The 12,743-nt window shown below is 42.3% G+C and overlaps 1 protein-coding gene across 1 annotated transcript in view; it reads right to left on the bottom strand.

The window, feature by feature from the left end:
* Positions 1–878: 878 nt before the first annotated feature.
* The window catches only part of LOC116323317, a 37,883-nt gene continuing 26,018 nt past the window's right edge, over positions 879–12,743 (bottom strand). Inside the window, exons 8-13 of the mRNA XM_039622242.1 lie at positions 12,597–12,743; positions 12,383–12,477; positions 9,321–9,551; positions 5,179–5,337; positions 4,958–5,013; positions 879–2,739 (exon numbers count right to left, since the gene is read on the bottom strand). Coding sequence (XP_039478176.1) covers positions 2,538–2,739; positions 4,958–5,013; positions 5,179–5,337; positions 9,321–9,551; positions 12,383–12,477; positions 12,597–12,743 — 890 coding nt within the window. The 3' untranslated portion in view covers positions 879–2,537. The remainder of the gene's footprint in view (positions 2,740–4,957; positions 5,014–5,178; positions 5,338–9,320; positions 9,552–12,382; positions 12,478–12,596) is intronic.

The following is a 12,743-nucleotide window of genomic DNA, read 5'->3' as shown; positions in this document are numbered from 1 at the left end:
GACCTTCCAGTGTGGTTTGCACCAAACTGGCTGTTCAGCTGGAATTGTTAAAGCTTCCTGGAGTCATCTGGTCCTTCTGGACATCCACGTCCTGCTGAGCCGGTTTGTAGCTGACACAGCAAGGAGGAAAACTGGCTCCTCCAAGTCCCTGATTCTTGGCTGGAAAATGATGGACTGTGCGCATTATGGGTTGGAGGTTTTTCTTTAGTCAACCCTTTAAAACCAGCATGTTTCTGGGCGTTTCGGGTCTGCAGCATGGACGTTGTCTGAATCCAAGGAAACTGATTATGAAATATACTGGCAACTCCCCCCCCCACCAAACCCAGTTTGCTGGTTGATTCATTTCTAGTCTCACCTGTGGCAATGAGCTGAAGACAGGGACTGAAAGAATAAGCTCACAGTTACAGAGTCCTTCATAGGGTGTCAGAGTTCAGCTTTAGCAATAAGATGAGGAGCTTATTCATTGAGGAGGAGCTCAGAGGGGATCCACCGCTCAGAGATCGGTGGTAGGTACCACTGACGATTGGGATGTCCTTTGGCTTTCATGCAGTCTCCATCCAGAGGAAAGACCGAGGTCTGTCATGGAAACACCTTAGTATCGCCTTCAGAAGAGCTCTGTGGCTGTAAAGAGGGAAGTGTGGGCATCTCTGCTTCTAGTGATTTTCTCACAACTTAGACGGACAGAGACGTTTAACTGCCAACTAAAGTGACCAAAGGAGACATTTTCTTCATCACTTTCAAATCCTAAACTCCCCCATGCCAGCCACCCCCCCCTCTTTAGATTCAATTAAAGCTAAACTGCAGACAGTAACGTGGACTTTGACCAGAAACTGATCAGGAATTACTGAGGTCATTGATCAAAGATCAGAAAATACCACTTTTTCATTTAATTAATTTTTATTAATCTTTACACATTTATATATATAAAAAGACATTTCATTGGACAAAAAGGCTTTTCAAATATTCAACAACACATCAAGAATTATTCTTGTATAAAAAAGTGAAATGTATAAGGTGGCAGGCGACCAATACAAACTTCAGTTTTACAGTTACTTTGCCAAACACATTAAAGCTTTAAAAAACACATCTCATAATTATGTAGCTCACTGACAGGAACAGAAAAGACTTTTTCTCAAACATTTAGGAAGCTGTGCTGACATTGATTCACACATGGCATCAAACAGCTCTTCATACTGCAAACATGCTCACGTTCTTCTAATGTGTGAGAGCGCTTCAGATACCTCTGCAGAACATGACTGCTGGTCAGTCAAAGCTCGTCTCTCTGTTAAAAAGACGTCATGTTGACTTCCACAGGCCCTGTTCACACCTCTCATTAATGTGCATCCACAGCTCCAAGAACATGAGGGGACCAGTTCTTCCAGGATTTCTCTCCCTAAATGAAAACCTACATTGTCTTTATGTTTGCAAAGACCAGATGCCAGAGTCCTGCACGGGTCCTAGTTTGCAACCTGGCCCCACATACCTCGGTAGACTAGCAGAGCTGCGAGCTGTGTAGGTGATCCTTCAGTGTCGCCCAGACCACCTTCAAAAATGGTCTGAGAAATTAGGGTTCAATGCCTCTTGAGAACAGCTCTGAACTTAGACATCAACAGAGATGCTTGATGTCAGGTCTCAACAGGGCCAAAGATGGGCTCTACAGTTTGATTCTCACAGAAGTCATCTGAAACCTTAGAAATAAAAAAGGTACTTTTTGTAAAAACCTTCTGTAAATTTTAATGAAAATATTCCACCACAAGGTGGCAGCACGTTGACCAGAAGCTTTCATTGTTGCCGTCAAACCCAAACTGTGTCATCTTTTCAATCATATTTTCTTTTAACTATTCTGAAAGATGAACTCTAACGAATCCAGAATAAGTCGGATTAGCTTGACTATTGTTGGGACGTCTTTACCTCAGTCCACCACCTTCTGGTTTAAAGTCTTATTACACACACAAAAAATAGAACCCGGCCCCGTTTAAAGTCTTTAAAGACTGAAGTGGTTTAGAAAAATGTCAACGTCACTTTCGGTGGTGAGCTTGGGCACAAACGCTGATGTTCACTCAAAGTAAAGCATTTTCCTGTAAAACATGCAACACTGTACAAAGTGAATTAGAAAGGTACCGTCACGGGCAGACATGGACTATGAAGTACAAAAATAATACAAATATTTGATATAAATGGCAAAATTATATACAGTCATGTAGTCGGGGGGATGTCGGTTTGTAAGCTGCATTTTAACATTAGCACAGTTTGAGGACACATCATCATGGATATATAAACCTCTCCCATATCATTTTTACAGTATGTGAGGTCCCTGCAAGTCAGACTTCAGAGAAGATTTCCTGTGTATCATGTATACAGACTTTCTTCCATCTTCTAGCAGAAAACCTGTTTTTGTTTTTCCTCCTTTTTCTGTTATTTTTTGGGGGGGGTTCCCAGATTTGTCTGGTCTCCTGTTTCAAGTTATTGCTGTTTGAACTGCTCATAGTTGCAAACCTCTGTAATGAAGAGCCTCAGGAAAGCATTTCCACCGGCACTCAGGTAGGCGGGGGTCCGTTGACGTATCTCAGTGTCAGGTGGAAGCTACGGGCCATTGTGTTGCTGCGGTGACATGGCTGCTCCGTGAAGACCCAGGCCAGACAGGCCAGCAGAACCAGTGCTGCAGCCAGGAGGAGGCAGAGGAGGGCGGGGGAGAGTGAGGAGGCAGCCCCGCTGCTGCTGGAGGTCACACGGGGAACACTGGAGGGGAAGGTGGAGGCGTTAGTGTTTAGTTTACCTGCCCAGGTAGTTTAAAGGAGCTCAGCGCAACTTTGAGAAAACCATTAGGTATTAAGGAGACCTGCAGTTTGTCATGTTTCATATAATCTGATGTCGCCAACAGTAACATTAGGAAGCAAGATGTAGATTCATTGGCCACTTTATTATGTACATAGCAGCAATTCTGCACATTTAGCCCTGCGGTTAAGACAACCTGCTGAAGTTCAAACTCGGCATCAGAATGAGGAATAAAGATGATTTTATACACTCAGGCTTACAGATAATAGTCAGAAAAGATTCCGCAGGAGAAAGTGTCATGAAGATGTCAGAGGTCAGACTGCTTTAAGCTGAAGCAACACCAGCTCAAATACTCACTCATTACAACCAAAATATGTAGAAGAGCATCTCTGTACCCCAAACCTTAAAGCAGACGAGCTACAGCAGCAGAAGACCACCGGGTACCAGTCCTGTCAGCTAAGAACAGAAAGCTGAGGCTACAGCTCACAGACCCAGCAAAACTGGACAATAGAAGATGGAAAAACGTTTCCCGATGTGTCTCGATTTCTGCTGCGACATTTGGATAGTGATAGTGATACAGACAGGATGGATGCATGCACCAGTTCAGGCTACTGGTGTGATGGTGCGGGGAGGTTTTCTTGGCACACTTCGGGCCCCTCGTTTAAACTCCGTAGCCTGCCTGAGCGTTGCTGCCGATCAACTCAATCCATCAGTGAAAACAGTGTCCATCGTCTGATGGGACTTCACTGTGCTTGAACAGTCTCCACAGTCACCAGATGTAAAAAGTTAAAGTCATCAGAAACTGCCCTGGAAATACTCCATTTAAATAAAACCTGCAGAAAATATAACTGAGGCACTAAATCAATAATTAAAATATGAAAAGTTGAATAATTAAAGCATTTTAAGAAGTTTGCTTTGGGCATCTGAAGTTTGAGCAGAAAGGCGAGTAGTCTTAAAGTTGTGGCTGTGCAAATGGAAACTGACTGTTTATGTAACAGTTTCCTTCTCTTCCTGACCTCTCAGAGCTTTACAGTACACACCATATCCACAGGCACATCAATATAGGCAGTTTGAGCGCTTCATCTCCTCTCAGTCACCAGCCTGAGATACACGTCTTTGTGGTTTGAGAAGAAACACGAGCAGCCGGAGAAACCGCCTCACAATGAGGCGACACCACAAACCTCATCTGGTCTCAGCATTTCAGGGACTGTAGTTCACAGACAAAGGCTGTGCTGATGGGACACATGAAGCACACTGATGCTGATCAGCTTTCAGTTAAACAAATAGAAACTTTAGTTCCAGGACAGAAATGCGAGCAAATCACAAAAGGTTCCCATCAGGAAACAAACTATCACATTTCTACACCGATGACACGTGTTCTAACTTTATGATTGTTTCACACATGACATCAAACATTATGTAACAAATCCAAGAATCAGTTCCCGGAGAAATGAATCTTAGCTCCTCTGCGCTCAAGTGTTATCATCATTTTAGTTGTTCTGGCATCGGCTACATCTTATTTTACTTTCTTTCTTTTTTTTCTTTTTTTTTAAATTTAAGTTTTCCTTTATTTACATTTAAGCATTAATGTTAATAGGTAAAAATGAATCAAAGCAAAATATACAGAACAAGGTTAAAGAACATATTTAAATACTAATATTAAATCCAACTGTCTAATCATATAATAAATCTAGAGGTCAGATATTTATGTGACCAGCATACCGACATGGTTTATATTCTCAGTTAAGTATTGAGTGATATTTAACCATTTTATGGCTCCAAGCCTTTAAAAACAATAGTTATCATCCTACTTTTGCATGTTTTCAGGTGAAGCGTAGCTTGAAGCCCAGTTTCTTTAAAAACAGAGGCTTTGGACACACAGTGTCGCAGATATTGAATATTTTAATACTTCAAAAATGAATCAGTTAAGATTGGGCTGAGGGATGAGACTTCTTGTTAACAACCATCATATTAGGCATATCTGCTCCACGTGACATCATACAGATCCGACACTAGAAAAAACACTGATATAGTATTTACAGCAATCTGAACTCATAATTACTTTTACATTTGCTGACCTGAACAAACTGTTAGAATGTTAGATATGACAATCGTTCATTAGGACAGGACAGTTTCCTGTTGCATCCGAGTTCCTCTCTGAGGGATTTCTGTGTTTCCTCACCTTTGTTCAGAGACGAGACGCTCGGGTTCCTCACAGCAGTACAGCTCCTCTTCCTCCTAAAAGAACCGAGAGCCTCCATTAATCCACACCAGTGTCAACAACTTATAACTTTATAGATTTAAAACGATCTACCAACACATGTCCAGATTCTTATTTTCTCCTTGAAGCACTAAAAACAAAGAGCTGTTATTGAAAACCAAGACCACCAACCATCAGCTCACCTGTGCTTCTGACTGATAGTCGTTCCTCATCCTATCAGAGCTGGCCTTTAATTTCAGGTCATCTGACGGTGAAGGAGAAAGCCGGCGTGTGTCATCGTGGCAGCCATGGCTGCTGTTGGATGCATCAGCGTGGTTTTCATCCATGTAACACTGAGACATCTGAACGTGGGAATTTTGATAAGCAAATGTAAATGTTAGAGTTTAGCTCGATCAAAAATCCAGATTTCATCCTTCCTCAAATCACGGTCGATGTTTAAAGATGGACGACAACTCAGACACGGACACTGTGTTTTTGAGCTTTGAGATTATATTTGCATTCATATCTGTCAGATTGGCAAGCAGCAACATTGGGATTGAAGCATTAAGCTAATGTAGAAGTCCCCAAAACTGCAGTTCCTCAAATGTCCACAAGAGGCGCCATCAGTGAATCAGTCCCCACAGACTCCCAAATTAATACATGGTTACAAACACATGTTTGGTCTCTATGGCCAATGTCCTCCTTCATAACAGCTGTACGGGGATGGATTTTGTTTTAAAACTCACTTTTCATAATGACTCTGTCCATCTTTTATATACAGTCTATATCATGTCGCATGAACAGACAGCACCCAGTTCTGTTTTCATCACAAGTTTGTCAATGTTTTGCAGCTGCTGCAAAACATTGACAAACTTGTGATTCTCTCCTTCGCTGCTCTCGATCTGGACCTGCAGCTAATTTCTCCTCCAATTTGTTTTGCACTCACTCGATAGTTTTTTCTGTAATGAACCTCCATTAGAAAGTCCCAGTGCTATTTCGCACAAACACACGCTCAATCAAATTTGCATAATTCAAATTCAAGTACATAAAGAAATCTAATACAATAACACTCTGTCATCTGAATTGACCCCTAAAAACTAATCCACAAACTTTCTTCCCTCTCTTCCTCATCTTTATAGATTTCCTGCGCATGGACAGTTATGTGGACTGGCTGTAAGTCAGACGGAGGAAGACGAGGGGAAGGAGAAACTAAAGAGGGAAGAAGGAAAGGAGGAAGTCGGCGTGCTTCTCTGTTTTTATGGTGACAGTTAAAGTGCAGTCAGACGATGCATAAATCAAGACTTTATGGATTCATTCGGCGGCCCGAGGAGCAGCAGACGGGACGGAGGAAGAGGAGGATAAATAGATGCTTTTCCCCAGTAATGAGAGCGAGGGAGAGAAAATGAAGGCTGAGGCCAATGAAGTCTAAATGGAGAGAGAAACATGAGGCCTGGAGAGGAGGGAGAGGACAGTTATTCAGGAGGATGAATCTGGGAGGAATATAAAGGCTGATGGGATCTGTTGTGCGAGCTGCAACTTTAAACTGCAACATATAGACTGTGCGGCTGCGTCAGTGTAAAGTCTAAACCTGTATTAATGACCTTGTGGGGACGCATCTGCTTCTTCACCTACACTTTGGGGACCCGACTACCATCTTGGGACAAACCAAAGTAAAAAATAAGGACGCGAGTGAGCGCTAAACAAATCTGTGCTCTCTAAAGTCGGGCCGCAACTCGACATCTGTGAGCACGCAGGACAGATTTGTAAGAGCTGAATTGGATTTGTGTGTGTGACTGAGGACAGACTCATTAGTGCAGCAGCTGTTTGGAGCCATGCAAAAGAAATTGTGTAACTAAATCTGAGAGATCAACAGAGCTTCTCTTGCTTACAATGATCAAATCTGCTCACTCTCACTTTTGGCAGTCAGCGAGGAGAGCGTTTAAAGCGTCTGACACGTTGCTCACAGCTTTGATTAAAGACGTTTTCTACAAACTTGTTTAAAAAGAATTTAAAACTTTCTAAATGCAACAAAAACAGACATTATAGAGTTCTGTGTGATATCTGCAGAGATATCAACTACAGTTGAACTAGAGCAGAGCTGTACTAGTGTGTAATTCCGCTTTTAATCACAAGGTGGCGTCCGATCTACCCTCCAGTGCAAGCCATCTTTGTTCGAGCTACTGCTAGCTCCAAATTTGTACCGAATTCGTGTTAATGTCACACTTTTCTGATTTATTTTGGTAGCTTCAGGAGCTCAATCTGTGCCCTTGTTTTGTTGTTTTTATTTTTAAATGGAAAACATTACAGAAACATTAAATTAGGCCAAACTTGTGGTAAACTGCTGCCACCTTGTGGTGACGTTTTTTCTTAAATGTTACAAAATGATTTAAAAAAAACAAAACAAAAAAAAAAAAAAAAAAAACCCAAAAGGACCTTTGTGCACTGACCTAAACAAAGTGAAATCCTTCACTCTAAAATAAAAGGATTCACAGCTCACAGTTTGTCACTAGTGGATGTTTCAAGTCTAGCTGCGTACGTTTCCCACCCCAACATGCGAGCAATGCAGGTCCTTTGCTTCCGTTGGTACCCGGCACAAAGGTGAGACCAGTTCAACCTGATAACTGCAAAACTACAGGACGTTTCCTCTGGTAGGAAGCGAGTCACTGAATTTTCACACCCAACAGTTTTTCCGGTTGCTTCATATAAAAGATCTGAAAAGTCCAGCGCTGGCCACATTTTGATTATTTTATAAAAGTAACAATACATTTTTATATTATTTTAATAATAACTCAGATCTGACTAAAAGTTTGACAAACTGTTTGAGCCCGAGGAGCAACAACCAGCACGCCAAAGTTTCAAGGCTGTGTGGTAAAACGTTGGCATCATTCATTAAGTTCATTCAAATCTGGTCTATTTTTTTTTTCTTTGAATGCAACCAAACATGAAGTCTTGACGCAGTCACAGAAACAATCAAAGCAGTAAAACCAAGTAATACTAATTTGTGCCCGGCGACAGGAAGAGAGGAAAATCTGTATTTGCGGGAGTTATAAAATTATCTCAAGTTAAAAATGTGCTGTTGTCGTGACAACCCATCAGCTGGGATTCTCCTGAGGCCACCGACAGGCAGAAATGGGGGAGGAGCTCATTGATGGCGTTTGAAGGCAGCTGGTGGTCGTTTAGCTTCTCTCTAAAGCGCAGACGCTGCCTCGGGAAAGTCACCAGCAGCTGCAGCGACCCCACACGCCTGCCTGAACTTCTCCCACCGACCAAACAGCACAGAGGCTTTCATTCTTCAACCTCACGGCTCACTTTCAGTCTGAGAGTCATGAGCACACTTAACCAGTCCATAAAGTCATCCTGGCAGAACTGTTTGGACTCTCAGTTATAACGACCTCACTGTGACCCTGCAGTACAACCACAACTTTACACAGCCCGAGTGATTCTATAAACAGTTTACACCATACGCATGTCTACATCCTTTAATATTGTATGTTTTAATTTTTTAAGTTCATATATTTTTGCTTTATTTTTCATATAAGGAGAAGTTGCAAGTTAAGTCTAATTGTGCTGTGTACAACCACAAAGTTCAAAAAAGGCAGGAGAAAAAAGAGCTTGGAGAAACGTGAGAGAAACGTAGGACTTGGAGATGTGAAAATACTGAAACTTGATTCCAGCCGTCTCCTCCTGCTTGGCCCTGTGCCTGTTAGAGGTGAGCATCTATGTGCTTCCATGTGAGGTGATACCTTACACGATTTTTAATAAAAAAATTAAAAACACCATGTTATTGTGACATGTGCCGCTTATATCTGCAGTACTAATCGCCGTGCTTGGAGCTCTTTATTTAGAGTCTTCATGTGTCGTCTGTGATGAACATCTGGAATAAAACCAAACCGACCGTCCTCAAGTCTTGTTTTGTTTTTTTAACTGAACCCGTTTTCCTGGAGTTGAGCATTAACATTCAGCACATGGCATCACATGAATATCATCTGCGTGTAAAACCTCCTGACCTGCCTCTGCTTCACTCTCCCACAAACAGACGCTCTCAAATGAAGCACCGACCTCGTGGGCACCGGCTTCGTTTTGGAAGTGTATAAATGGAAAATAAAACCCATCTGAATGCACAGCTCCACTCATGAACTTCTAATGACTTAAAATTTGTGAGGACCGCAGCAGCACCAACTGTTTGAGAATCTTGGAGAATGTCATTTGTAAAGAATAAACTATAAAGATAACTTCAGTGATCGCGCGCTGTTCGGTTGTTTTTCATGGTTATATTTGCACCACAGAGAAAGTATAACCATGGATTTTGAACATGAGCATTTTTTGTTCTTTTTAAAGACAGTACCTTCAGCCTCCCATCAGTCTGCACTTCTTTCGAACAGGAAGTGCTCCTCTCTGGCAAAGCGGCGCTCTGGACTCTCAGCCACGCCTGCACACGGCCTCCGTCAAAGTCAACCGGCTCGCCGTCCTGTCGGTCAGGAGTCGAGGTCTTCCACTGGTCCCTGCAGCCCAGAGCTTCTTCCTGTTGGTCTGCGACAGGCGAGAAGAAGCCCGGCTGAGTGTGATCAAGCCATTCCTGCAGACAGAGAGTTCATTATAGAAACGTTTAAAACCTCCCTGAGATGATTTAAAGCTTCTTTGTTATTTTCCAAGTCAAACCCAGAATTCCAGTAGAATCCAGGATTGCAAAACTTCCAGTTATTCTGCTCATTTCCAGCTCCGAGTTTTATTATCTGCTGGAGCAGCTTAGCACGAGTCAGAGTAGCACGAGTAGAAAAAGCAAACAAACAGGAAGAAAGCATGAAATAAATAACAAAGTTAATTTTATTCTACAAAAGGGGAAAAGCAGGATGGTGAAGTGGAAAGTGCATCCAGGCCACTCACCACCAACTCTTCTTTGCTTTGTGCTCGTACATAAAAGCTAAATGAAAGATAATGTGTGTCCTCATGCAGACAGGGGTCTATGCTGGTGTGTGGGACTGTAGCCTACAGGTTCTTATTAACTGGTAATTATGTGAAAATGTGTTTTTAGATCTTTTTAAGTACTGTAACGAGTCGTGTAATTATTTTATTCTGGCAAGTAATTAAGTAACTTAATTTTGCTAAAAGTAATGCAGAGTTATCAGTTAATTCTGAGTAGTGACCTCATGAACTGTAAGGTTTAGTTTATATCGATATTTTTTATTTTATATTTTAATCTTATAGCAGCTCAGGGGCATTTATTTCTTTTCTTAAAATAAATCTCAAAACATTTTGGGAAATGATGCAAATATTATCTGTAGTGTAAACATGATGTTCATTAAGATGATGCCACCTTGTGGTGCAGGTCTTCATTACACTTTGCAGAGGGCTCTCACAAAATGTACTTTTAATGAGTTAACTGTATAAAAAGATGACCAGGAACATTTTCAGTCATGCTGCTTTTTCAAATCACAAGAAATGGAAAAAATACCAAATTCTCTCGTTTTACAGGGAGACATAGCCAGTCGTCTTTTGAGCAGCACTCAGAATTCATGCGACGTGTGAGCACCCAGAGACGAGGTCACACGGTCGCAGATTTAATGAAGCACAACGACACTGAGTCCTCGGGGCAGGTGGTGCCGAGCAGAGCCGAGCCGAGCCCGTGGGGACGGCACGTTGACATCACGTCTTCGCCAGCCCAGTTAATAATGAGGCTGGGCTTATAAAAAAAGCAGAGCGAGATGACACAAACTTTGATGTCTTTGTTGTGATCCTGCAGCTGTAATCAGATGCTAATTCAGTTTTACGTGTGCCTCTCGTTTGTTTCTTTCCTGTTGGGCTTAGGGGTTCACCGCCAGTGCGTTTCCATGACAGAAATACACAAAAACGAGGAAGCTACAGGCTGCCAGAGGAGGACATTCAAATTACTTCAGACTCTCTGACAACGTCTGTCCTCGCCTTTCTTTACCATCTTATTTTTTCCCCCCTTTCTTCCTCCTCTGCCAGTTTCATACAGCAGCTTTTTCAACACACTGCCGCGTCTTGCCACAATAAAGCTAAAAAAGGAAACCCGACAACAAGCAGAGGTGCCACGTTCTGCAGGCATCATCAATAAATCAGCAGAAGAGGAGGTGAACTGCTGTAACCAGCTCATACAGCCGACACCCGCTGATGGGGAACGTTTTTAGAGAGCTGCTGTATCTGAACATCAATGACTGTGTGAGTGAGACAGAGGCAGGCAGACAGGCCTCTGGGCCATGCAGCATCTGGGTCAGAGCTGAACAACAGGAGAGTAAACAACGAAATTAGGAGGCCAAACACCACAAAGACTGGCTTTAATTTCATCCAGCGGTCTTTGTAAGAAAACAGAATTCACTTCTTTCGTTCTTACATTTTTTAGGGTTTTCCAACATCAATGTTTTGCTGATTTTTCTCATCACGGTGTGTTCCAGACTACAGTTTGGTGGATGTTGTGATGGAGGGAGAGATGGGAGGTTTTGTAGCCATTTCATTAACTAAAATAACCAAGACCTCAAGAGAAATAAATGACTTTATCCATTCAAAAAACAAACCCCACCACCACCACCCAAAAAACCCCCCCCCAATAATTTGGTTTTTATATGATCGAGCTAAGGCGTCTGGCACCACGGACTAAATACTCTTAAACTGGAGAACAAATTAAACACTGCTGGATGGTTTGACAATCACCTGTCATACAGATCTGAGTGTACACAGGCAGAAGGAATCACTTCCACCTTAATGGGACTAAAGGGGTTCCCCAGGGTTCGATTCCAGGACCACTCATTTGTTTAATTGTGAGAATCGGTATCGTTGTGGTGGTATCATAACAGCAAACGTTGACTTTTTGCTCTCTCAGCTACAGAGGTTGTTTTTTAAGAGCGAAACACAACCTCTGTGATTTAAAACTCATTAACTGGCGACAAAGATAACATATGATGATTTCAAATGAGAAAACCACTCATCACTGCAGTCTAGGGCTCGGAAACGCAAACCAGGTTTTTACTTCAGAATCCAGTCCTGTCCGTCCTTAGAGGCCAGTAATGGACTTGCTGCTTCCACTTTGTGCGTGTCAAACTAGAAAATTGAAGTTTACGGTATGTTTGAGGGAATAGAATAAATGTATCACAGCATTCCTCTATCACCAACACCAAAATATAGATGAACTATTGACTCTGTAATAGTTTGATCAATAACAAATTACAGTCAAGTCACCGCAGTCGGCCGATTCTCATCCTTTGAAACTCCGTGCTTCTCTTTCAAAGTAAATAAAAGGACACTGACAAATAGAAGGCAGAAGTGGAATAATTCCAAGAGTTTGTGCAGCAGGAAGTCTGCTGAGTTCACTGCAGATCACAATTAAGATTTTTTTCTACTAACATGTGGAAATGGATCAATATTAAAACACCTGAAAAGATTTTAACTCACCAAGTCTCCCTCCTGGTTCCTGATGTCGGCGCTGATGTCGGCGCTGATGTCAGACTGAGAGTCAAAGGAACTCAGGTAGCTCCACCTCTTCAGACCTGCAGAAAAAAAACAAAAATCCTGTTGACAGAACAAATCTGCATTCTCACGGTGTGCCATCTCAAATTTCTTGAGGTTTTCCTGTGTAAGGTGAGGCATCTGTTCTGTCGCTTCTTACCTGTGCTGGCACTGAAATATGATGAGTCGGCGTCGTCACGGGAGACAGAGCGTCCAATGTCAACTGAGGGGTCCCACTCCAGCCCCAGGGTCTCATGGGTAGGAGAGGATGGAGGAGGAGGAGGATGGTGAACGGGTGAGGGAGGGT

The sequence above is a fragment of the Oreochromis aureus genome, linkage group 14 (assembly GCF_013358895.1).
Source record: "Oreochromis aureus strain Israel breed Guangdong linkage group 14, ZZ_aureus, whole genome shotgun sequence".
In the NCBI taxonomy this organism is placed as follows: Eukaryota; Metazoa; Chordata; class Actinopteri; order Cichliformes; family Cichlidae; genus Oreochromis; species Oreochromis aureus.
This window is presented reverse-complemented; position numbering and strand designations above follow the sequence as displayed.